The sequence below is a fragment of the Ranitomeya variabilis genome, chromosome 2 (assembly GCF_051348905.1).
Source record: "Ranitomeya variabilis isolate aRanVar5 chromosome 2, aRanVar5.hap1, whole genome shotgun sequence".
NCBI classification, from domain to species: Eukaryota; Metazoa; Chordata; class Amphibia; order Anura; family Dendrobatidae; genus Ranitomeya; species Ranitomeya variabilis.
Genome location: NC_135233.1, coordinates 71,639,914 through 71,667,094, shown reverse-complemented (window position 1 = coordinate 71,667,094; position 27,181 = coordinate 71,639,914). Strand labels below are relative to the sequence as shown.

Genomic DNA, 27,181 nt, shown 5'->3' with positions numbered 1-27,181 from the left:
AAGTATGCCAACTCACTACCGCTGTGGCCCCCACACTTCCTCCTCCCTCCTCTCCAGCTTTTGCCCGGGGTCTGCACACTGTGCGCAGATGCCCAGGCACTGTGCTTAGGGTATGTGCGCACAACCTCCTTCTTAAAGGGGCCGTGTGCGCTGTCCTAAAGTGCCTTCACCCAATGGCTGGGAGACACTTATTATTTAAGGCACCTCCACCATGACTGTTAAGGTTGTTAATTTGTTCCCAACATGCTTGCTAGTTCTCAAGTCCCTGCCCATTAGTTCCTGCCTAGTTAAGTTCTGCTAGTGTCTGTCCACCCCTAACCTCCATGCCAGTCTGTTTTTCAGCTGGACCCACCTGCACCTGTTGTGCAAATCGGTATATTAGCCGGACCCGCCTGCACTTGCTGTGCCAATCTGTATATCAGCTGGAGGTGGCTGCACCTGCCGTGCCATTCTGTAGATCAGCCAGACCCGCCTTCACCGGCTGTGCCAATCTGTAGATCAGCTGGACCCACCACACCTGCCAGTGCCTATCTGTTCGCCAGCTGTACCCATCTGCATCTATGGTACCTGTGCCTGCCTGCATCAGCTTTACTCTCCTAACGATCTGTCCCAGCTACCTGTCCTTGGGGGTCAGCTGCAGTACGTCCGAGGTCTGTCCAGGAGTAGCACCAAGTGTCCATCGGAAGCCAAGCCTAACCCACCATAAGGGCCTCTAGTGAAGAGTCAGGTGCTCACCTAGTTACGCCCCTCAAGGCTCTCCTCGGACCACAGCACAGTGTTTCCACCACTCCCATTACACTTTATATTTTGGAAATAATTCTTTAAGGTCAAGGTTTAACTATAGCTTCAGTTACATATTCTAAGCCAGAGATAGGTCGCCTTAATTGTACTTTTTCTTGCAATTTCTCCCTGATTCAGTTACTTCTGTGCATTTTGATATCAAAGGCAAGTTTGACCACATATTTCTGTAGAAGTGTCGAGTCACCGTTGTGTGACTGGAGTTGTCAAAAAGCCTAGGATATGAAGTAGACAGCTTCCTGTTAGTAAAACATATCCGGATTTGACTTGTGAGTCTCTCCCTCTCTGCAAAAACTGTCCCAAGTCCAGACAAAGCCTTCTCCAGACCCAATGGTGTCGGGTATAAATTTGCCAAAATTCTATGTTTCTACCGTTGAGTTTTTGCTGTAATACACAGGTGCAATAGCTCTTAGTTGCCAGCCGTCTACTAGGAAATAAACATATTGGTTACATAAAGAGATTGTTTGTTAAAAAAAATAATAATTAGTCAATTTTGGGAAGTCTGAGTTATAAGCATCTTCATCTTTTCGGCAGAGTGTTGTATTTCAGAGTATCTCTCCCTCCTGAAGACCAGTCCTGTCCCTTCATCACACAGACAACTTATCGATTTGAATAGGTAATGTGTAATGCTTAATATCGCCAGTAGTGGCGCTGCAGGAAAACTGACTCATATTCTCAGGTTTGGCACATTGCTTTTTAAAGTCACATACTATACTAGCAGACATCACTTTCAATGTAACAGTGATGAATATATGACAGGTTTCACTACGTTTTATGCAGCTGTCCCCTTTTCTTGTATTTGTTAACATAGAAATTTACCAATAGACCTTTTATAGAAGACTTAGACTGGAATCATCACATAACATGAACCTGTGTGCTGCTGTTATTTTTCCCAAAATAAATTAGAGAACAATAAAAAGGAAGTTAAAAGCGGAAATGCAAACAAAAATAAAAAGAGCTTTATAGGACTAATATGTAAACTCCTTGACCTAAAAGTGTAAGTTTGGGTAAATTACGGTAAATAACACTGTCTGCCATCTAATAGCTTATCTGTCACCATATTCATGAGTTCTGAATAACCCCACACCACAAATGATTTGCAGCTTTCTGCCTATGCACAGTGTACAATCAGCTTTTTTATTGGTTCCAGTTTGAGTTAAATATGTTGTTTCGATCGCTTTTGTTTCATTTCTTGGGAAAGTGCTGTGACAAAAAAAATGGAAATTTTGCCGTATAAATTTATTTTTGGATTATAACATTTAATGTAATGCAAATATTATTTTTTTTGTACCTTTAAATTGGAAAAAGGGGAGTCATTTAAATGTTTATTTTTATTTTTTTTACATTCGTTTTTAGAGACCTGAACCCACATACGTTTCCCCACTTGTTTAATGTACTTCCATACTCCAGTGTGTAGTGAAACTGTTTTTCGGCTATGAAGCCTATCAAGCATACGGGGTTGATAGTAGTACCTTGGACAGACCCCTGACGGCCTTGGCAAACCATCGGCACCCATGATCAATTTGAAAGGATGGAATCCCAGCCCGGCACTGTGCATAATGCATAACACACTGCGGGGCTGGGATTCACAAGCTGGGTGGCCACACTGGCCGCACAGGCGCAGTCTGCAAGACTGCATGTGAGGTCAGACGGCCAGAGCTCACTGCGCCTGCCCCAGCCAGTACTAAACAGCTCAGGCGCCGGATTTGAGTGGAAAACAGTGCGGAGGGGGCGGCGCCCGGCGCCGAAGAAGATTTGAGTGACTGAAGTGTGGCGGTTGCAGCAGAGGGGTTAAGACCTGCCTCTAGGGCTAAAGACAGGTATTTTGGCGAAATTATAAAACGCTTTATTTTGGCTATAACTGCACCACAAACTAAAAGAGCCACCATGTTAGAATGCAGCATTACTGCTGCACAAGGTGGCGCTTTTAGTTTATAACGGCTGGAGGGGGTGACAGAGTCCCTTTAAGATAAAAAAATATAATTCTGCCTCGCAAAGTCATTGATGGAATCAAGACCATGAAATAATTTGGCCAATTTCTGGAATGCTGTATCTGAAAAATAAAAATATACCGTACTTTCCGTACTCTAATTCTAAGAACAAAACATGAACTAATTCTGTGTAAATTGTGAAAGTTCTGAGCACTGTCAACACCAGAATACTGATTAGACCCATTTTTTAAGTTCCCCGTTTTAGGTTTTTTGCTTCATATAGGTTTCATGGTACCACGAATGCCTGACAGTAACAAGGAAGAAGGCTCCCAATGCAGAACTGGTGACTTGGCACCCACACACCAAATTCTATGTCCCTAATCTCACTTTCAACCTTTTATAGAGAAACATTTAAAGGGACATAACACAAACGTTTGGCCATATAAGGCTAGTTTCACACTAGCACTTATCCTGGCTGTGGAGGGATGCGGACTTCCTCCGTGAAGCCCCGCGCACTACCGCGCCTCTTCGTTCAGCTCTGCCTACGGCTGCATGCGGCGTACGCACCCTATCTTTAACATTGGGTATGCAGGCCATGCCGCTGTATGCGGATGCCGCTGCATGCGTCATTTTGACGGTGCGGCATCTGCACGAAAATGCAACTTATTGCGTTCGGCGCAGGTCGTCGCACTGTCAAAACGACGCATGCTGCGGCATCCGCATACAGCGGCATGGCCTGCATACCCAATGTTACAGATAGGGTGCGTACGCCGCATGCAGCTGTAGGCGGAGCTGAACGAAGAGGCGCGGCAGTGGGCGGGGCTTCACGGAGGAAGTCCGCATCCCTCCGTAGCCGGGATAAACGCTAGTGTGAAACTAGCCTAAATAAGCATGTTCTTGCATACAGTGTCATTATGGCTCTGTGTATACGCTGTATATTTTGTACTAGCTACACAATGACCATATGCACAGTACTACAAATATAAAATAATATATTTTAGCAATATTTAGGGCATAATGAAAGAATGGCATGAATGCCTCATGGTCCAAACAATGTCACAAAATGGCTGCAGTGTCAGATAATCCCATCTCTTGCCCAGCCTCTCTTCTTTTCCCATTGTCATCCTTCATTTCCGGCATTGAAGCTCATTCTGGTGGTCGGTGTACTGTTCTACACACTGGAGCAAGCGGAGTGCCCTCTAGCGGTCAGCATGTTATCCTTAATGCTAGAGCTTCCTCTAGTGCTTAGTGTGCTGAATAGTGATGAGCGAGTGTACTAGTTGCTCAGGTTTTCCCGAGCCAGCCTGCCTGAGTACATGTGGGGGTTGCCTGGTTGCTAGGGAATCCCCACATGTAATCAAGCTGGCTAATAGCTGTAAATCATTCAGCTGCCGCAATGAAAACTAAATCTCCAAGCACATACAAATACTCGGAGACAGGGCCGGACTGGCCATCGGGCAGTTCTGGCAAATGCCAGAAGGGCCGGTGGCAGTAGTGGGCCGCTCGAGTGTGCCGCTGTCGGCACACTCTCCCCGCTGTCGGCGTACTCCCGGCCCCGCATTCAACTATACCGGCGTCATAGACGCCGGTACAGTTGAATGCAATGATGGAGGAGAGAGCGTCTGCTGACGCTTCCTTTCCCATCATTCCCCGCTCTGTCTGCCGCTGACACTGCGGGTGCGTGATGACGTCATATCATCGCGCACCTGCTGTGTGACCGGGCGGGCAGACTGCGACTGCTGAGACCAGAGCCAGAGCAGCGCGGGGCAAGAGGAAAGGCGAGTAGAGTGTTTTTTTGTTTTTTTTTAATCAATGAGTGATGACTGGATTGTGGAGCTATTGGGGGGGGGGGGGGGACTGTGCTGCATTCCATTCTATGGGCCTCTGCTGCATTATATTCTATGGGGCTGGCTGCATTCCATTCTATGGGCCTCTGCTGCATTATATTCTATGGGGCTGGCTGCATTCCATTCTATGGGCCTGTGCTGCATTCCATTATATGGGCCTGTGCTGCATTATATTCTATGGGGCTGTGCTGCATTATATTCTATGGGCCTGTGCTGCATTCCATTCTATGGGCCTGTGCTGCATTATATTCTATGGGGCTGTGCTGCATTCCATTCTATGGGCCTGTGCTGCATTATATTCTATGGGCCTGTGCTGCATTATATTCTATGGGTCTGTGCTGCATTATATTCTATGGGCCTGTGCTGCATTGTATTCTATGGGCCTGTGCTGCATTCCATTCTATGGGCCTGTGTTGCATTCCATTCTATGGGGGCTGTGCTGCATTACATTCTATGGGGGCTGGCTGTATTACATTCTATGGGGGCTGGCTGTATTACATTCTATGGGGCTGTGCTGCATTACATTCTATGGGGGCTGTGCTGCATTACATTCTATGGGGGCTGTGCTGCATTACATTCTATGGGGGCTGTGCAGCATTACATTCTATGGGGCTGTGCTGTATTATAGTCTATGGGGGCTGGCTGTATTACATTCTATGGGAGCTGGCTGTATTACATTCTATGGGGCTGTGCTGTATTACATTCTATGGGGGCTGGCTGCATTACATTCTATGGGGGCTGGCTGTATTACATTCTATGGGGGCTGGCTGTATTACATTCTATGGGGGCTGGCTGCATTACATTCTATGGGGATGTGCTGTATTATAGTCTATGGGGGCTGGCTGTATTACATTCTATGGGGGCTGGCTGTATTACATTCTATGGGGGCTGTGCTGCATTACATTCTATGGGGCTGTGCTGTATTACATTCTATGGGGCTGGCTGCATTACATTCTATGGGGGCTGGCTGTATTACATTCTATGGGGGCTGGCTGTATTACATTCTATGGGGGCTGAGCTGTAATGCTGGATACAGCTATAATTATATGTTATATAGTCGTGTTACACTCCCCTCACTTCTTGTAGCCTACAAGTGTACAAAGATATTATACAGTCACCATGTGACAAGTGGGCCTGTGTGACTTCAAATGCCAGGGCTGAATTTTAGTCCCAGTCCGGCCCTGCTCGGAGACCACCTGAGCGTGCTCGGGAAAACCCAAGCAACGACTATCCTCGCTCATCACTAGTGCTGAAGTTCCGAATTAGGATTTTTCCTGACATCACATGATTCAATAAGGACAGCTTAAAGGGGTGATCCAATATACAAATTAATTTTAATCTAAAATTCCTATCTATTTGATGTCATCATGTATTCTATTTTATAAAACATTCATATTTACAATTTCCTATCCTTCCCTCACAACACTAACTGAATTTTTTTGTTTTTACTACTTCCTCTTTGATGATGCTTCATTTGAGAATCCCAGTGCATGCTGAGATACTCAAATGAAGCACCACCAAGGGGCTAAGGCTGCGGTCACTGCCACAGCCTCAATCCCCTCGCTGAAACAAAGCCTCATCAGTGCCCTCCGTTACAGGGCTGGGCAGTGCTGGTCTCCGCACACCGTGTATTCTTATAACACACACTGACAGTGCGCTCTCTTGCTGGTTCATTACTAGCTGCTATTAAATTTCACATACACAGCACAGGACACAGAAAGGGATTTCTGATCTCTTTTACTTAGTGTACAGCTAAATAATTGAGATCTAACTAGCAGCAGTGAGGGGTATATAATGTAGAAGTACTTGGCAGTATAGCTGTAAATCCAACTTTGAGGTGAGGTAAAAGACTTGTTGGAAAGCTCAGCACAATCTTCCTGTGTTTCCCTCTGCCTGTTTCTTGCTTTGCTCCTTTCTTCTCTGTACTCTACCCTCTCCAGTATAATAGCCTATGTAATCTGACACATCAATATGCTGCCATTCTGTCTTGTCTTCAGCAAAACTAAGAGTTAAGATGTTGTTTTTACAGTAGAAAACAAAATCAGGAGACGGGGAAGAGGAAGCTTCTAAGGGTACCATCACACAGTACCATTTACATCGCTACGACGGCACGATTCGTGACGTCGCAGCGTCGTATGAGTATCGCTCCAGCGTCGTAGACTGCGGTCACACGTTGCAATCACGGCGCTGGAGCGATGCCGAAGTCCCCGGTAACCAGGGTAAACATCGGGTAACTAAGCGCAGGGCCGCGCTTAGTAACCCGATGTTTACCCTGGTTACCAGCGTAAAAGTAAAAAAAAACAAACAGTACATACTCACCATCTGATGTCCGTCAGGTCCCTTGCCGTCTGCTTCCTGCTCTGACTGAGATCCGGCCGTACAGTGAGAGCAGAGCGCAGCGGCGACGTCACCGCTGTGATCTGCTCTCACTTTCCGGCCGGCAGACAGAGCGGGAAGCAGACTGCAAGGGACCTGACGGACATCAGATGGTGAGTATTTACGGTTTGTTTTTTTTTACTTTTACGCTGGTAACCACGGTAAACATCGGGTTACTAAGCGCGGCCCTGCGCTTAGTAACCCGATGTTTACCCTGGTTACCAGCGAACGCATCGCTGGATCGCTGTCACACACAACGATCCAGCGATGACAGCGGGAGATCCAGCGACGAAAGAAAGTTTCAAACGATGTGCTACGACGTACGATTCTCAGCAGGGTCCCTGATCGCTGCTGCGTGTCAGACACTGCGATATCGTAACGATATCGCTAGAACGTCACGAATCGTACCGTCGTAGCGATAAAAATGCCACTGTGTGACGGTACCCTAAGACAAGAAGAAAGCAGAATTATCTGATAAGATATATTACACAGCTTCATGTATCTGCATTTATTATGTTGAAAGTATACTTCCCTGATATTAATTTTGGCCAAGAGAGGATTCAGACGACCTGCTCTATTAACTCAGAATTTGTTAACATGGTGTATGAAAATTGGACATCTGGAGAACTCCTTATATTGCTTGTAACATGGTTTTGGGTGCAGTTTGGAAGTTTGACAAAATATTACTCACTTGCCCCTCATCCTGCATATTTGTATCTCAAATGTTCCTGACCATTTTCCCTGCTCTAATGCATCTCGTCTGAATAGATGTTAAGGTAATTTCTTGTTTTTAACCCCCCCCCCCCCCAATAACTTGTATTATACTGTACTTGGTTGCCACAGATTTACTAAGGTGCTCTAGATCTGGAGAATAGTTCTTATTTTAATTCCAAATTCATATAAGGACTTAAATAACCTTATACCTGCAAAAAAAAAGTTTTCTACCTTCCCTTAACTTTCCTCTGTAAAGCAATCCTAATTGCCTCATCGACACTTTCACCCCTATCCTCATTGCAGACGTGTGCTTCTGATGTCAGGGCTATTACGGTAAGAGGGCTGTCTGCATATTTAAGAAATTAAACTGACTGAAGGGAATTTGATTAAAAGAGAAACATTGTGGATCTATTAAAATCTCTCTTGATCCATCGTTGATGCCACATTGGACTTCGTTTCTTTTTCTTGGGTAAAGAGGCCACTGATTGGTGGCGGCAGTCATATGCACACACTCCAAATCATCACTCCATAAAAGCTAACAAAGACTGGCAGGGATCATTGGAGAATCCACGGTGAGGTCACAGGGGCTGCACAGGTTTATAAAGGTTTGAGGGTTCTGTAACCAAAACATTTTGCCAAGTTAGCTTTAAACCTTATCTGTCTGGGGGTGCTTTTCTGCAAAGAGGACAGGACAACTGTACCGTATTGAATAGAGGATAGATGGGGTCATGAACGTGAGATTTTGGTCAACAACCTCCATCCCTTACTAAGAGCATTGAAGATGGGTCGTGGCTGAGTCTTCAGCATGACAATCACCCGAAACACACAGGCAGGGCAACTAGGGAGTGGCTCTGTAAGAAGCATTTAAAGGTCTTGGAGTGGCCAAGCCAGTCTCTAGACCTGAACCCAATGGTAAATTTTTGGAGGGAGCTGAAACTCAATGTTGACCAGCGACAACCCCAAAAGCTAAAAGACCTGGAGAAGATCTGTATGGAGGAGGGGGGCAAAATCCCTGCTGCAGTGTGTGCAAACTTGGTTAAGAACTACAGGAAACTTCTGACCTCTGTAATTGCAAACAAAGGTTTCTACACCAAATATTAAGTTCTGTTTTTCTATTGTATAAAATACATATTTCATGCCAATTAATTATGTAAAAATATTACAATGTGATTTTAGGGATTTTTTTTAGATTCTATCTCTCACAGTTGACATGTACTTACGATAAAAATTACAGCCTCTCCATTCTGTGTAGGTGGGAAAACTTGCAAAATGGGCAATATATCAAATACTTATTTTCCCCACTGTATTAGGTACTGGCTGTATGATATCAGCTATGTATGCTTGACTCTGAACCACTGGGGCATTTCGGAGAAAAACATCCTTTAACCCCGCTGTATATATACGACGCTGCAGCCCTTCAGTAAATGCCATAAAAAAAATAATTAAAACGTGGCAAAAATATATTCTTCTTCATCATACTGCTGAACAAAAAATGGGATACAGCACGATCAAAAAGTTGAATGTAAATACAATTGGTATCGCTAAAAAATCATCTTGTTCCACAAAAAATAAGCCACCATACAGCTCCATCAACTCAAAAATAAAAAAGTTATAGAACTCCGAATAAAGCGATGCAAAAACAATTATTTTTTCCAGGGCCGGCCCGAACGTATAGGCGAACTAGGCGGCCGCCTAGGGCGCCGACCCTAAGGGGGCGCCAGAGAAAAAATAGAAAAAGTTATAAAAAATCTTTTCAAAAGGCAAAAAGTTTTAGGGATGGAAAGAAAAGTGTACATAAATTTTCTTACCATAAATTTAAAAGAAAAACCGTTGAGCTTCAATTTACGCACGGAAAGGAGGCGCTAAACTACGGACGTGAGTCGTTTGCATCGTCTGCTGACAGGTGTTTGATCCCGCGCGTTTATTTTGCTCCTAAGTTTTCAAATGTTGGCAAAACAAAGCAAACAACCAAAAATGCACACTTAGCACACACTACACTAAGGGGGCGCCCGAGAGAAAAAAATACGTATACTTAAAAGCATACCTCCCAACCGTCCCGGATACAGCGGGACTGTCCCGATTTTGGCAGTCAGCCCCGCGATCCCAGGCAGGACATTAGTTGTCCCACAGTGGTTGGGAGGTGTGCTGCAATATCAGGCGGTCAGCCTCATCCCTGCACCCGCAGAGCTGCCTGAGCACAGCACACCACATATTGGCTGCTTCGTGGCCACAGGACCTGTGATGAGGTCACAGGGGGGAGGAGTCAGAGGCATCGCAAACTTTATCCCTCTTTCCCATCTTCAAAAGTTGGGAGGTATGTTAAAAGTAGTAGGGGCGCAACAAAATAGTTTTGCCTAGGGCGCCGTAATCTCTCGGGCCGGCCCTGATTTTTTCTACAAAACAGTTTTCATTGTGTAAAAGCGCCTAAACATAAAAAAATTATATAAATGTGGTATCACTCGAATCGTACTGACACGAAGAATAACGTTGTCTTATCACTTTTACCACATGGCGAACAACATAAAAAAAACAAAGAAACAATTCTTGAATTGCTGTTTTTTGTTCATTCTGCCTCCTAAAAATCGGAATAGAAAGCGATCAAAAAATGTTATGTGACCAAAAATGGTACCAATAAAAACATCAACTCATCCAACAAAAAACAAGCCCTCACATGACTCTGTTGGCAGAAATATAGAAAAATTATAGCTTTCAAAATATGGCAATGCACAGATTTGTGCACCTCTGAAAAGATAGACACCACTGAAGAGACAGCCAGGAGGAGTCCAAAGTAAATCTGCTGCCTCATTATAGTGAATGGATACAGCAGCATTTTCTTCTGAATCACAACATTTGGAGATTTAGATGAAAACCTTGAGGTAAGTGCTCAGCATAGAATGCAAGATAAATATGATCCCAAATCAACGTAATCCACAAAAAAAGCAAGTCCCCACTCAGGTTCATCATCTATCAATGGATATAGGGGCTTCCTTGTAACTGGTAGTACAAAGGCCACCCAATGATGTAAGGTTCTGTGACACACCTCTGATGTCAATATGATCACTGCACCCTTATATGAATTCATTGAAAGGTGTAGTTTGTAAAAATGAAGTTAATTATGGGGATTTCGGCTGTTCTGGTACCTCAGGGTCTGTACCAATCTGAAATGGCACCATCAAATCATTTCAGCAAAATGTGCACTACAATATTGCACTTCTTCACTTCTGAGCTTTGCACTGTGCCTCAAAAGTAGTTTTCGACAACATATTTTGCGGTCCATTTTCTCCCATTATCCCTCTTGGAAACTGAAAACTTGAGGCCAAAGTAACATTTTAGTGGAAAAAAATTGTAAAATGTTAGGGGTTTCTGCTGCTTGTGGGAGTTTCTGCTGTTTTGTCATATCGGGGGCTTTAGCAGTTTGTTCCAGCCAAAATTGCGCTCCAGAATTCAATTGGTGCTACTGCCCTTCTGAGCCCTATCATGTGACCAAACAGTAGTTTTCCACAACATTTGGGGTGTCTGTGTACTCAGGACAAATTGAATGGTCCATTTCTCCTGTTACCCTTGTGAAAATGAAAAATTTGGGGCTAAGGCAACATTTTTGTGGGAAAATTTATTTTTTTCATTTTCACAGCTCAACAATATTAAATTATCTGAAGCACCTGTGGGTTCAAGGTGGTCAACACACCTCTAGATAAGTTCCCTGAGGGGTGTAGTTTCCAAAATGAAGTCACTTGTGGGGGTTTCCACTGTTTAGGCACATCAGAAGCTCTGCAAACTTGACATGGCGTCCGCTAATGATTACAGCAAATGTTGCGTTCAAACACTTAAACAGCTCTCCATCCCTTCCAACTCTTGTCTAGCACCCAGTCAGTAGTTTTCCAACACATATGGAGTATCAGCATACTCAGGAGAAATGTCACAACAAACTGTATGGTCCATTTTCTACCCCCAAAAAATCTGGGGCTAAAAGAACATTTTTGTGGGAAAATTAGATTTTTTATTTTCAGAGCTCTATGTTATAAAGGTCTGTGAAGCACCTGAGGGTACAAGGTGCTTACCACTAGTGTTGAGCATTCCGATACTGCAAGTATCGGGTATCGGCCGATACTTGCTGTATCGGAATTCTGATACCGAGATCCGATATTTTTGTGATATCGGGTATCGGTATCGAAACAACATTAATGTAAAAATGTGTAAAAGAGAGAATTAAAATAAAAAATATTGCTATACTCACCTCTCCGACGCAGCCTGCACCTTACCGAGGGAAGCGGCAGCGTTCTTTGTTTAAAATTCGCGCTTTTCTTTCCTTTACGTGAGTCCCGGCTTGTGATTGGTTGCGTGCCGCCCATGTGACCGGGACGCAACCAATCACAGCAAGCCGTGACGTAATTTCAGGTCTTTCAGGATTTTAAAATTACGTTCCGGCGTTGTGATTGGTTGCGTCGCAGTCACATGGGAGACGCAACCAATCACAGCAAGCCGTGACGTAATTTCAGGTCCTTAAGGATTTTAAAATTACGTCCCGGCTTTGTGATTGGTCCGCGTCCCGGCAACATGGCCGCCATTAACCAATCACAAGCCGTGACGTCACGGGAGGCTGGACACGCGCGCTTTTTAAAATGGGCGCGTGTCCAGCCTCCCGTGACGTCCCGGCTTGTGATTGGTTGCGCCGCGGTCAACCAATCACAAGCCGGGAGGCTGGACACGCGCCCATTTTAAAATTTTAAAATGCGCGCGTGTCCAGCCTCCCGGCTTGTGATTGGTTGACCGCGGCGCAACCAATCACAAGCCGGGACGTCACGGGAGGCTGGACACGCGCCCATTTTAAAAAGCGCGCGTGTCCAGCCTCCCGTGACGTCACGGCTTGTGATTGGTTAATGGCGGCCATGTTGACGGGACGCGGACCAATCACAGCAAGCCGTGACGTAATTTCGTCACGGCTTGCTGTGATTGGTCCGCGTCCCGGCAACATGGCGCCGTGACCAATCATAAGCCGGGACGTCACTGGAGGCTGGACACGCGCGCTTTTTAAAATGGGCGCGTGTCCAGCCTCCCGTGACATCCCGGCTTGTGATTGGTTAATGGCGGCCATGTTGCCGGGACGCGGACCAATCACAGCAAGCCGTGACGTAATTTCGTCACGGCTTGCTGTGATTGGTCCGCGTCCCGGCAACATGGCCGCCCTGACCAATCACAAGCCGGGACTTCACGTAACCAAGTAAAAGCGTGAATTTTAAACAAACAACGCTGCCGGTTCCCTCGCTGAGGTCCAGGCTGCGTCGGACAGGTGAGTATAGCGATATTTTTTATTTTAATTCTTTCTTTTACACATTTATATGGATCCCAGGGCCTGAAGGAGAGTTTCCTCTCCTTCAGACCCTGGGAACCATCAGGAATACCGTCCGATACTTGAGTCCCATTGACTTGTATTGGTATCGGGTATCGGTATCGGATTGGATCCGATACTTTGCCGGTATCGGCCGATACTTTCCGATACCGATACTTTCAAGTATCGGACGGTATCGCTCAACACTACTTACCACACATCTAGATACATTCTTTGATGGGTATAGTTTCCAAAATGGGGTCACTTATTCGGGGTTTCCATTGTTTAGGCACGTGAGGGGTGCCCCAAATGCAACATGGTGTCCGCTCTCAATTCCAGCCAAAAAGTCAAATGGTGCTCTTTTACTTCCGAGCCCTGCCATGCGCCCAAACAGTTTTCCCTCACATATGGGGTATTGGCATACTCAGGAGAATTTTCACAACAAACTTTGAGGTCCAGCTTCTCCTAATACCCTTTGGAAAATAAAAATTTGGGGCTAAAGTAAACATTTTGTGAAAAAAAAGTAAAATGTTAATTTTCTTCCTTCCACATTGCATTAATTTCTGTGAGTCACCCAAAGGGTTAATAAACTTCTTGGTTGTGGTTTTGAGGGCTGCAGTTTTAAGAATGGTGTCAATTTGGTGTATTTTTTGTCACATAGGCCACTCAAAGTCACTTCAAAAGTGATATGGTCTCTAAAAAAAAGTTTTGTAAATTTTGTTGTAGAAATGAAAAATTGCTCAGCAACTTTTAACCCCTCTAACTTCCTAACAAAAAAAAAAAATATGTTTCAAAATTTGTGCAGATGTAAAATAGACATGTGAGAAACATTATCTATTAACAATTTTGTGTGACATAATTCTCTGGTTTAAGGGCATAAGTATGAAAAGTTTGAAAATTGCGAAATTTTTGCCAAATTTCTAATATTTTCACAAATAAACTCAAGTCATATCGAACAAATGTTAAGACTATCAAGAAGTACAATATGTCATGAGAAAACGGTCTCAGAATCACTAGGATGGATTGAAGTGTTCCAGAGTTAAAAAAAAAAAGTGACACTGGTCCAAATTGAAAAAATTGGCCTGGTCAAGAAGGTAATAACAGGCTTCGGGTGAAGGGGTTAAAAGCGACTTCCAGCAGGGTCTCCATTTCTGTTCTTCTTGATTGATGGGTTTCTCCCTGTGCCTTAGTCTATAGGGACCTGGTAATCCCTGTCAGCGGCATGGAGAAGCCACCAGATACCAGCTTGTCTGACTAATCTCCAATGAGGCTTGGTCCCACCTTGTTCTCTGAAAGTTTCAGAGTCAAACATACCTGGCTGAAATCATACAGCCGGTGCCTGATGCATGCTGTCAGTGGATCAGGCAGCATGTATCAGCTGTCAGGTTCTCTTTAATCCATGCTGCTATTATCACTAATTTTTATTTGAAAACCTCTCGAAAGCCAGGTGAGGTCCCATCACCTATCTCTCTGCTCAATCTCTAATGATCTAATTTTATAAAGATATGTTTCTATGTCATCCCTCCTTAAAAATCAAATATCAAATGACAGACAGAACACAACAGTAACACAACTGGGCAATTGTTGGCTATCGCTAGGTTAAAAATTGTCTCTTAAATACAATAGTCCTCTTGTGGCCCCGTTACTTACTATAGTATGAAACTGTTCCCTTAAAAGACTGTGACCCTTTTTTAGGAAAATGTATGCTAAAAAGCCTAAAACACACGCCTCTGTAATTAACTTTCTAGTCATTAAGACTCTTTAACATTATGTGCACAGGTACCGTACTTACTTTCTTCACAAGATAGCCGTCTCGAATTTTCTGCGGCTCTCTCTCCATCTTCTCCTTCTCGTCAGAAAATGTGAAATGGCAATTTCCGAGGTTGTGACAGAAATACATTTTGGGCATTGACTATCTGTTTCCGTGCAGGTTTAGTAACACTTCAGTGACCAATCACACCCTGTGCTCGCAGTTTCCTCATTTTACAGTTACATAGGGGAAGCAATGTCAGAGTGGTGGGTTTTTCTTAACCAAAATGTAATTTTAACAATGAAGGATAAACTGTGGTGAAAATGGGTAAAGGAAGATGGTGTCTTGGTTTTGTACCCTGTATGACTAAAGTTTATATATAGGTTTAGAAATATATGATGTAAACTGCTCAGAACAAACTGAGAATTTATAAAATTCAATTACCATGAGTCTAAGGCAAGTCTTCTTCAACCAGTAATTCAGGAGCCATACGTAGCACTCCGGCCATAACACGGCTACCCGGCAGTCACTACAACTGGGCACTAAGTTCAAAACCACATCTCTGGCTGTAATCTCTACAATAAAAGCCCATGTCACTAGGAAATATATTATTATTATTGGCCTTTTCCCTTATAACGTTCAATGTTCGTTAGAGGGGTTGTACCAAGTTTGAAAATTATCCATAAGAGGGGACTTCTCTATCTCTAGGGTTCAGACTACTGTGACACCAACTGATCCTGAAAAAGATACTCTGAAGAACCCTGAATGAGTAGAGCGCAGGTCAAGGATGCGTACTTTTACTCCATTTATACTCAATGGGACAATTGGAGATAGTCAAGAGCAACAATCGGCTGGTCTTCTGCACTCTCATTAAGAATAAATGCATGCTGGACCTCCACTCCATTCAGACTGGGCTCTAGAGAGCCCTTTTCCTAGGATAGGCAGGGATCTCAGCAGTTGGACCCCAGCGATCAGTAGTTACACCTTGTCCTATATATACAGCCATGGCCAAAAGTGTTGAAACCCTTGAAATTGTTTCAGAAAATGAAGTATTTCTCCCAGAAAGTTATTGCAATTACACATGTTTTATTATACACATGTTTATTTCCTTTGTGTGTATTGGAAGAACACAAAAAAGGGGAAAAAAAAGTCGAATTGAACATCATTTCACACAAAACCCCCAAAATGGGCCGGATAAAATTGTTGGCACTTTTCCAAAATTTTGTTGTAAACAATTTTGTTTCAAGCATGTGATGCTCGTTCAAATTCACCTATGGCAAGTAACAGGTGTGGGCATTATGAAAATCACAAATGAAACCAGATAAAAAAGGAAGAATTTGAGTCAATCATTGGATTGCGAGTCTGTGTGTGCCACACTAAGCATGGAGAACAGAAAAAGGGGAAGAGAACTGTCTGAGGACTTGAGAACCAAAATAGTTGAAAAATATCAACAATCTCAAGGTTACAAGTCCAGAGATCTTGATGTTTCTTTGTCCCCAGTGCGCAACATAATCAAGAAGTTTATAACTCATAGCACTGTAGCTAATCTCCCTGGAAGTGGACCGCAGACAAAAATTGATGAAAGGTTCAATGGAGGATAGTCTGGTAGTCTGGTTGGTGGATAAGCAGCCCCAATCAAGTTCCAAAGAAATTCAAGTTGTCCTGCAGGCTCAGGGTGCATCAGTGTCAGCGAGAACTATCTGATTCAGGACAACAGCGGCATTTACATTAGGTAAAAAATTACATATTTACGGCACGTGAACAGGTCCTTTTTAATACCATCTTTGATTTTTTAAAATGGTTCAAAACTTACAAACGGACAAGGCCTAAGGACATGCAGTTTGAACTCATCTCCACAAGAGATACATAAATGGTTCTGTTCACACCTACCACTTTCTTTCTCCTCTTCCATCCATCTTTTACTAACAAAAGTTATTTTAGTAAATGTCTTCGTTAAAAAAAATTGTACAGATCTTTAAAAAAAATTGTAAAGTGCAAAATCCTGTAAAATAAAAAATACTGTATAAGAAAAAAATTGCACTCACCAGAGACATTTTCTACTCCAGTTGAGTCCTGCATCCAGGTAGGGACTGGGGCTGAAATTCAGCCCTGGCATTTGAAATCACACAGGCCCATGTTGTCACCGTCCCCATGAACCAGATGGGATATAATACTAATATTACCCTGGATGGAGGAAAGGAAGATTTACTACAAGACCAATATTTCCAGTGATACCCATGGCCTGCTGGGGTAAGTGACTGAAACAGCGACTTTGTGCTTCGTCACAACTCTTAACAGTATGGGTGTCTTGAGAACACAGATTCTGTTAACAACATAGCAGACAAGGCGGCCCATGACCAGACAGGCCCTTCTGACATTTGCCAGAATTGCCAGATGGCCAGTCCGGCCCTGCCTGCGTCTGTTTACTTTTCTGCAGCAATGACATGCTATGCATCTATGTGACCACTGCAGCCAATCACTGAAGCCTGCAGGGATCATGTGCATTCATACAGACAGCACCAGACTTCTCTCTTCCTGGCTTTAAAAGGTTTAGCCACTTTATTTTCACAATTGCGTTTGACAACGTGATTTTTGACAACGTGATTTTGTGGCGCTTACTAATATATACTGTAGGTTTTCCTCCTACGTTTCCTAGTGCCTCCTTCCTCACAGGCTGCCCCGCTCTCCTGATCTCAATGTGGCTGCTGATTGAAAAGCATCTAAAAAAAAACACTGATTTTCAGTTGTAAGGGGATGATGGACAGGTCTTTCATCAGCAGCCATGCCAAGAGCAGGATAGTTATACAGTCTGTGAAGAACATGGCACTAACAAGTGCAGGAGAAGGAACTATGACACATATATTAGTAAGTGCCATCAAATAATGTCTGCAACACAGTTGATAAATAAAGGGGACAATCCCTTTAACCCCTTACTGACCTCGGAACGGGGTAGTACATCCGAGGTCAGCTCCCCTGCTTTGATGCAGGGCTCCGCGGTGAGCCCGCATCAAAGCCAGGACATCAGCTGTTTTGAACAGCTGACATGTGCCCGCAATAGCGGCGGGTGAAATCGCGATTCACCCGCCGCTATTAACTAGTTAAATGCCGCTGTCAAACGCAGACAGCGGCATTTAACTACCGCTTCCGGCCGGGCGGCCAGATATGAGCACATCGCTGACCCCCGTCACATGATCGGGGGTCAGCGATGCTTCAGAATAGTAACCATAGAGGTCCTTGAGACCTCTATGGTTACTGATCCCCGGCAGCTGTGAGTGCCACCCTGTGGTCGGCGCTCACAGCACACCTGATTTTCTACTACATAGCAGCGAACAGCAGATCGTGCAATGTAGCAGAGCCGATCGTGCTGTGCCTGCTTCTAGCCTCCCATGGAGGCTATTGAAGCATGGCAAAAGTTTTAAAAAAAAGTAAAAAAAAATGTGAAAAAAATAAAAAAATATATAAGTTTAAATCACCCCCCTTTCGCCCCAATCAAAATAAATCAATTAAAAAAAAATCAAACCTACACATATTTGGTATAACCGCGTTCAGAATCGCCCGGTCTATCAATAAAAAAAAGCATTAACCTGATCGCTAAACGGCATAACGAGAAAAAAATTCAAAACGCCAGAATTACGTTTTTTTGGTCGCCGCGACATTGCATTAAAATACAATAACGGGCGATCAAAAGAACGTATCTTCACAGAATTGGAATCATTAAAAACGCCAGCTCGGCATGCAAAAAATAAGCCCTCAACCGACCCCAGATCATGAAAAATGGAGACACTACGAGTATCGGAAAATGGCGCAATTTTTTTTTTTTTTTTTAGCAAAGTTTGGAATTTTTTTTCACCACTTAGATAAAAAAAAATCTAGTCATGTTAGGTGTCTATGAACTCGTACTGACCTGGAGAATCATAATGGCAGGTCAGTTTTAGCATTTAGTGAACCTAGCAAAAAAGCCAAACAAAAAACAAGTGTAGGACTGCACTTTTTTTTGCAATTTCACTGCACTTGGAATTTTTTTCCCGTTTTCTAGTACACGACATGGTAAAACCAATGATGTCGTTCAAAAGTACAACTCGTCCCACAAAAAATAAGCCCCCACATGGCCAAATTGACAGAAAAATAAAAAAGTTATGGCTCTGGGAAGGAGGGGAGCGAAAAACGAACACGGAAAAACGGAAAATCCCAAGGTCATGAAGGGGTTAAAACAGAAATTGGAAAACTAGCTCTACATATGTTTGTGTTTCAGTGTGCTCACACTCACCTTTCTTTCTCACCCTTTATATTGTAAGATTGCACTTACCACGTGTCTTGGGGGACACTCGATATTTGGGCACACGGGCATGGTTTTTCACACAAAACAGTCTATTTGGTTTATTAAGGTATCATAAACCACATCATGAACAGTCCATTTACACACTGTACCAGGACATCACATCAAGTTTCACATCCTTAGTCTGCGGTAACTAAACACGCTGGTCCTCTCCTGACCAGTTGCCGTGGGTTACCACACAGTTCATAGAACATCACAAGCACCAACAGTCTGTATAGGTACCTGACTGGAGCTCCTGCTCCACCTGCTGACTCCTTGTCAGTCCTCTCTTCCGGGAAAGCTGCCTCACGGGGATCACCGACTTGCCTGGCCAGCACACCTTAGTCAGTCCAGAACCACCGAAGGACGGTAGCTTCCCCAACACAGATCGTCCAGGTCCACAGTCTCTCAGGTGCTCCAGGAAGACTCCACTCACAGGAGCTTTCAACACAGACCGTCCAGGACCACGATCACACTGTGCTCTTCAGGACGTCCATCCCACCTGGGACCGTCCAACACAGACGCATGTGGCCTGTCCAGGTGCTATTCAGGACGTTAGTCCAACACCCCAGGCATGTGACCTGTCCAGGTGCTATTCAGGACGTTAGTCCAACACCCCAGGCCACCAGGTCCAAAGCCCCACCATGTGCTGTTCAGGAATCCTACTCCCAGGACTTCCAATACAGGCTTCCAGGACCTTGCACTTGGACCATTCAATCCAAACACTGGAACCATACAGGAACCATGTGACCCACACCCTGGTCACATTATATACCTTTAACCACTCCCCTAGGTGGGAGTGTGTGTGTGGCTAGTTTGACCCGCCCATCTCTCATAACTAGCCTTACCAGCCTCCCTTAAAAACTACACAACTATTTGTGGGACTAGAGGTCCTAGAACACAACATTGCTTCAGGCTGACAACGCAGAGTTCCTTCCTCTGCGACACACATACCGACCATTCACCACAATGCCGGACACTGTCTTACTATTCCCATTATGTCTCCATGCGTGTCCAGGGGAGCACATACAGCGCCCCCTAGCTGCCACAGGGGTCACTGCATCACAATATTGATTTGCCCATTGAATTTTGTCATCAGATAGAAACTTGTAGATTGGATTATTAGCTGGTGTCTATTTCACATTATAGGTATAATTTACATTAGCCAGAATTAGACAGTGAAAAGAGTAGCACCTTGGCCATAATTTTGGTCACCATTCTTATTGGGTCTACAAAAATAAAGGGTATGCTAAAAAATTCCAACAGCAACCTCCACATGTACCTATCAGAGCCCTCTACTGGGCCACCACCACCATATTGGAAAGCTAGAGGATAGTCAAATAATGTACCAACATATGACCACTGCAGTCAATCACTGATGGCGTAATAACGTATGACCACTGCAGTCAATGTACTGATATATGACCCCTAAAATTAACCAATGAAGATGAACTTGTGCCTTCTATGACTAGTGATCACAACATGGGATAGCGCATTACAACTGCAGCGGTGTAAACAGAGACCACCAGAGGACCACAGGACCATCGGCAGCACGGGATGTAAAAGGTGACAATAGGCTTATGTGTTGCTTTAGCCCATATGCTTGCTAGACATCTCCTTCATGGATATTAGCTTAACTAATGTTCTGTTTGTAGAACAAAGAGCTGTTCTGTCATACTAAGAGGAAAAATACTAAACATATAATTAGCAAAAACCACTAGATTAAACAAAAAGGGCCTGAAGTATTGCTCAGACAATACAACATCTCCTGACTCATCGGAAACTGAGTAGCTGACAGCAATTACACACGGTCACGCTGCTTCTCTATTAGGACACATATTGGATTTTGTTCTATATTAATGGGCACTAAATATAGCACAAATATTGCAAAAATGGAAACAATTCGTAGTTTCAAGATTCTCTATTTCCCATTGCTTAAAGTCACTTTCACTTGAGAAAACCCAAGAAAAAAAACAAATAAAGAAAATAAAATACAACAATTCGCGCTGTTGTATCCAAAAGTATGTAACAAACTAGATGCACCGATATAGTTCGGTAAAGTCTGCCAAAGAAGTCTATAGGGTGATTAGATGAGCAAACAAACACCCTACCGCTGTGTCCAAGACACATAAAATGAATGATTCAAATGCACAAAGTCAGCTAGGTATAAAAGAATCATAATCATACCTTGCTCACCGGCGATGAAACATACGGATCGGTGGATTCCAAATGTTCTGAGATGTTCTAAGATGCAATGAATCCGGTGAATAAAATCTTCTAAATGTGGTATCGGAGAGCTGCCCCGGCCGGTGGCAGCTGCTCCGTCAATGCACTCTAGTAAGGGGCGGAGATTCTATATCCTGGTATAGACGCGCCACGCGAGGGGCGAGCAGTGAGAGCGTCTCGTCTAGGACCTGCATTACGCAGTGGATCAGGTGACCACCCATGTGACTGAATGCTTGGTATGGATCGCGGTAAGGACCAAAACCGACACGTTTCGGAAACACCTGTTTCCTTCCTCAGGATCCACTGATACAGAATCTTCGCCCCTTACTGGAAAAGAAAAAACGTTTCGGTCTTACATCAGACCTTCTTCAGTTACAAGTTACAGTGTTCCTATTGGTTTGATAATGCCAATTGGTGCAGTAGCAGACTAGCAGGCGTCTCTCCTAGCCACTGCAGCACGCCATACTCCTCATCTAGCAGCAATCAGGCTTCATTACTCCTTTTTTCCAGGATACACAGTCCCCTGGATCCAGTGATCTGCTACTGCACCTATTGGCATTATCAAACCAATAGGAACACTGTAACTTGTAACTGTAGAAGGCCTGATTTAAGACCGAAACATTTTTTTTGACTACTACAGTGAATCATATTAAATTACCAGATTGATCACTTCAAAGTTGAGTGCCGGGTTTCTTCTTATATATCAGTACATTGACTGCAGTGGTCATACGTTATTACGCCATCAGTGATTGACTGCAGTGGTCATATGTTGGTACATTATTTGACTATAGTGGTCTTCTATTATTGATTGACAGCAGCGGTAAAGTGTCAATACTTAACTGACTGAAATGGTCATGTGTCAATACATTATCATTGAAGAAAGATAGAGACCAGCTGAGGAGCTAGGGGTTGAATATATGCAGACGCAGTATGAGTAGCAAAGGGCTAATGTATGCAGACACAGAGAAGTGAGGAGAAAGAATGTTTTCGGGAACACAGAATAGGGAGCAGGGGAGATTTGAGGAGACTATTGAGAGGGGGAGTGTGAGGAGACAGTATGGGGGGAAAAAGTGTGAGTTGGTACAGAATAGAGACTGAGTAGTGTGTGGGGGGGGTAGCATAAGTATACATTATAAGGGTACAGCCAGGAAGGGCAGTATGAGAAGGAGAGGAAGTGTGATGAAGAGGCACAGTATAGAAACTGGGCCCTATAAGGGGGACCCAGTGTGAGAGGACAGTGTGAAGAGGGGCCTCAGTTTGGAAAGGAGAGGGCAGTTTGGAGGACATGTACCAATGTGTGGGTCATATTTTGTGCATGGAATATAGTGATGGGTAATTATTTATTCAGGGGTTCAAAGTAGGGCAGACATTTTTTATTCAGGAGCATTATAATGACACTGCTAGCACAAGACCGGAGGAGATGAAAGGCTGCAGAAATGAGATGTGGCTGAGAAAAGTCATCATTGTGTCTGGACAAGATGAAGAAAAGAAAGAGAACATCTCCAATCAGAGACAATGTCATCTATAAGGTACCTGGGTGTAAATGTTAATGTTTTTGTGATACTAATTCTCATCAGTACTGTGGTTCCTGTATGGTCTGCAGTGTGATGATGACTGATGGCAAGATTACAATATAAAACAATCAAAGTAGGACAATGCACTTACTTTCAAACTTAACGTAGCTGATCCCTGCTGCCCCAACGCACCAAAGAAGTTACCACGAAACGTGCGTTGGGGCGGCAGGGATCAGCTACATTAAGTTTGAAAGTGCATTGTCCTACTTTGATTTAATCACTCCTCTTAGTGTGCCAGTAATGTTTAGGCTTTGGGCAGCTCAGGTAGCGCCGTGTCAACTTTGATTATAGGCACAATACTATAAGTAATGTTATTTCTAGCTGATCCCTGCACTTTTGCCACAGTCTTTCTGTGTTTTATATTGAAATCTTGTTAAAAAAAGAAAAAATATATATTTTTTAAAATAAAGATTAATTATGGCTAATATACTCTTTGGGTGTGGAATCCTTTATGTGTTGGTGTGAAGACTTGAGTTTGCTTAGTTTTTGATAAATTGGGGTAGTTTGTGAATTTACATACATGTGGTCATGTGCCGACTAGACATGCATGGCCTCATTCAATGAAAATGAATTGAGCAAGGCTGGACACGTCTAGTTGGAATGTGGCAAGAATTATACAAATTGCATACTTGTGCTCACATTACAAGGAGAATCAAAAAAGCGTGCAGTGCATCCACTGTGAGAATTCAGAAGCCTGCAGTCACATGTAATGTCTGCAAGACTTTCATCTCAAACCTGGACAAGCACTTTAATTATTTAATGAAGCACTGTAGTGTAAAGCAGGTGACCGGATGCAACACCCAGATATACGGTGGGTACTGTAAGGTTTCTCTTACTGAGAGTGTTGGGGGACACTCGCTTGACCGCGATATTTAAGCACACAGCACGGGTTTATAAAAGAAAGCAGTCCATATGGTTTATTAAGCCAGATAAACCGGGTTAAGCACAGTTCATTACATAGAATACAACAGGCACCAACAGTCTCTTTGGTACCTGACGGGAGCTCCTGCTCCACCTTGCCGACTCTTCCAACAGCCTTTGGGTAAGCTGCCTAACGGGGATCACCAACTCGCCTGGTCAATACACAGTAGTCAGTCCAGATCTCACCGAAGGACTCCAGCTTCCCCACACTCTGTTAACACTCTTCTGGGTAAGCTGCCTAACAGGGATCCCCGACTTGCCTGTCCGGCACACAGTAGTCAGTCCAGACCTCACCGAAGGACTGCAGCTTCCCCACACCGTAACGGACACTGGCTCCGCAGATCCTGGTCGTCACCTCGTTACCACAGGTCCTGGACCCCGTCCTCCACCTATCAGCTTAGGTCCTGGACCCCGTCCTCCACCTATCAGCTTAGGTCCTGGACCCCGTCCTCCACCTGTCACAACAGGTCCTGGACCCCGTCCTCCACCTGTCAGCTTAGGTCCTGGACCCCGTCCTCCACCTATCAGCTTAGGTCCTGGACCCCGTCCTCCACCCGTTACCTCAGGTTACCAGGATCACGCCAGTGGCCTAGTCCACGTTCTCAGGTGCTCTCCGGACCCTAGTCATTCCTAGGCCAATCCAGCACCATTCGGGACCCTAGTCATTCCTAGGACAATCCCGCACCGTTCCCAGGTGCTTGCAGGACCCTGGTCATTCCCAGGCCAATCCAGCAACTTCACCGGTCAGGTCCATACACAGGTTCCACACAGGACCTGCCGGACACACCTCCCATGTGACACACATCCTGGTCACATTATATACCTGAAACCACACCCCTGGATGTGTGTGTGGATGTGTGGCTAGTCTGACCCTCCCGTCTCTCATGACTAGCCTAGTAAGTCACCCAAACTTAACTATACACATTACAGAAACTCTTGAGGGACTACAGGTCCCAGCATAAACACAAAACATCAGACTTACTACGCAGACTCCCTCTGCGACACATATCGGCCATTCACAACAGTGCCGATTACAGGTTCACCACGAATATCACCACAACAGATACGCCTCCATGCATATCACGCAGAGCGCCCAGAGCGCCCCCTAGCTGCCACAGGGGTCACTACACCATCACATATATCACATATCCTCCCCCTCTGTTCACACCCGTAGGGTTGAACACCTGACAAACACCTGAACTCTCGAGACAGGTCACACACACTCTCTTGTCCCACCAGACGAGAAGACTGTCTCAAACGGTTTTGAGCAACACTCATAATCATACTCATACCCTTGTTGGGTTACCCCGCCCCCAGCGGTCAACACGTAGGCCTTGAGTTTAGCCCTTAAATCACAGTCTGTCTGTGTCACCAACCCTTAGTCACTACATTTTCTTTACCAGGTCTCCCACCTAGGTCACTCAACACTGAGTTAAAGGGAACCTGTCACCACGTTTTTGGAAGATGGGATAAAAATAGCGTTAAATAGGGGCAGAGGTGGGCGTTACATTAGTGTGTTTGTTATGCGTTTATTACCCACCTAAGTTGCCGAAATACTTTTGCAAAGTCTCCGTTTTCGCCTGTCAATCAGGCTGGTCAGGTCGCATGGGCGTGGTGTCTTCCCCCAGATTTTGCGTAGTTTTCCGTTGGTGGCGTAGTGGTGTGCGCATGCCCAAGGTCCCGAATCCTCTGCCAGGGGATTTTAAAAAGCGCGCTGTTCGTTATTCCATTGGTGATCGGTGGGCGCGGCCATCTTTCTTTGGCCGCGCGTGCGCAGAAGCGGCGCTCTGCTGGCTGCGGCATCAGGAAAATGGCCGCGGGATGCCGCGCGTGCGCAGATGGATATCGCGGCGGCCATTTTCCTGAAGCCGCGGCCAGCAGAGCGCCGCTTCTGCGCACGCGCGGCCAAAGAAAGATGGCCGCGCCCACCGATCACCAATGGAATAACGAACAGCGCGCTTTTTAAAATCCCCTGGCAGAGGATTCGGGACCTTGGGCATGCGCACACCACTACGCCACCAACGGAAAACTACGCAAAATCTGGGGGAAGACACCACGCCCATGCGACCTGACCAGCCTGATTGACAGGCGAAAACGGAGACTTTGCAAAAGTATTTCGGCAACTTAGGTGGGTAATAAACGCATAACAAACACACTAATGTAACGCCCACCTCTGCCCCTATTTAACGCTATTTTTATCCCATCTTCCAAAAACGTGGTGACAGGTTCCCTTTAACTGAGGAGTTACTGCCTCTAACTCTTCTTTGGCGATCAGCCATTCCACCAGGCCCAGGCGATTTTGAGCTTCCCTGGCCTGCTCCAAACGTCGAGTTGCTTCATTATCCCTTAACAGGATCATCTGTTTCATGCAGAAGCACCATAGACACATATTCTTCAGGACCGGTCCTCGCTTCACTGCGACTTCGTTAGTTGACCGTACCACCAACTGCTTCATCTCTAGTGCCCAATGCACATTATACGCTTTTACTGTCTTTTTAAAGGCTTCATGCACACCCTCACCGGTACATGCATCTTGCGCCTCTTCGGTTACATCTATCACCCACTTGAAGAGTGGATCCTCACTTTCTTCAGGAACGGACGGCCCCTGTTTTGCCATCGTCCTTTCCAACAAGACATCTGCCACAACCGGGTGACTCTCTTGTACGGCTCTTAACGCCCGCTCTTCTTCAGCTTTACCCTCTTCCAGACCCCTGGTCACGATAGGCAATAGCAGACGTGAGTCTTCAACCAGCATCTTCTTCTCTTGTAGAAGACCACATAATGCTTCTCTGAGCCCTTTCACATCTTCCCTGGATAACGGGTGACCTCTGAGCTCCGAGACTTCCTTCTCCAGCTCATTCAGCCTGTGCTCAGCCTCTTGTCTCAGGAGCCTTTCTTTCTCACTGGCATCACCGTCTGAATGGGAGTCACCACCACCCGATCTGTCAACCAGGAACCAGCCGTCCCTTCCTAACCAGGTCACAACTTCTGGAATGGCTGCCCCCGCTATCATGACTTCAGTCTGTGGAGCCCTGTCGTTTCTCTGTGTCAGTACGTGCGTTAACACAGGGTCATACTCCGCTCCAGCGCCTATTACTGGCCATGACCTGTCATAGTCACCACCCAGAGTACGAAGATCCCTCTCTGTCTGGGTGTCAGCTCCACTTATTTTTTCCACCAGACCACTACCAGTCGCATTGTGGCACACTTCAGGTGGCATGTCCGTAAGTTGGGCACGTTTATCATTTCCTTTAGTCACGCCCACCTTAGGACCGTCAACTCTAGGGGGCGCATTCTCACTAATACTACCACCCTTCCACATAACATCCACAAACACTGCACCCGTTTTCCACCAGTCCCCCAGTCTCACCAAATCTTGTCCTTTAACCATAGGACACGGCCA

At 44.9% G+C, this 27,181-nt stretch overlaps 1 protein-coding gene across 1 annotated transcript in view; it reads right to left on the bottom strand.

The window, feature by feature from the left end:
• The window catches only part of PLEK (pleckstrin), a 51,796-nt gene extending 36,930 nt beyond the window's left edge, over positions 1-14,866 (bottom strand). The window contains exon 1 of the mRNA XM_077292260.1: positions 14,785-14,866. Within this exon, the coding sequence (XP_077148375.1) occupies positions 14,785-14,832 (48 nt within the window). The 5' untranslated portion in view covers positions 14,833-14,866. The remainder of the gene's footprint in view (positions 1-14,784) is intronic.
• Positions 14,867-27,181: the final 12,315 nt, after the last annotated feature.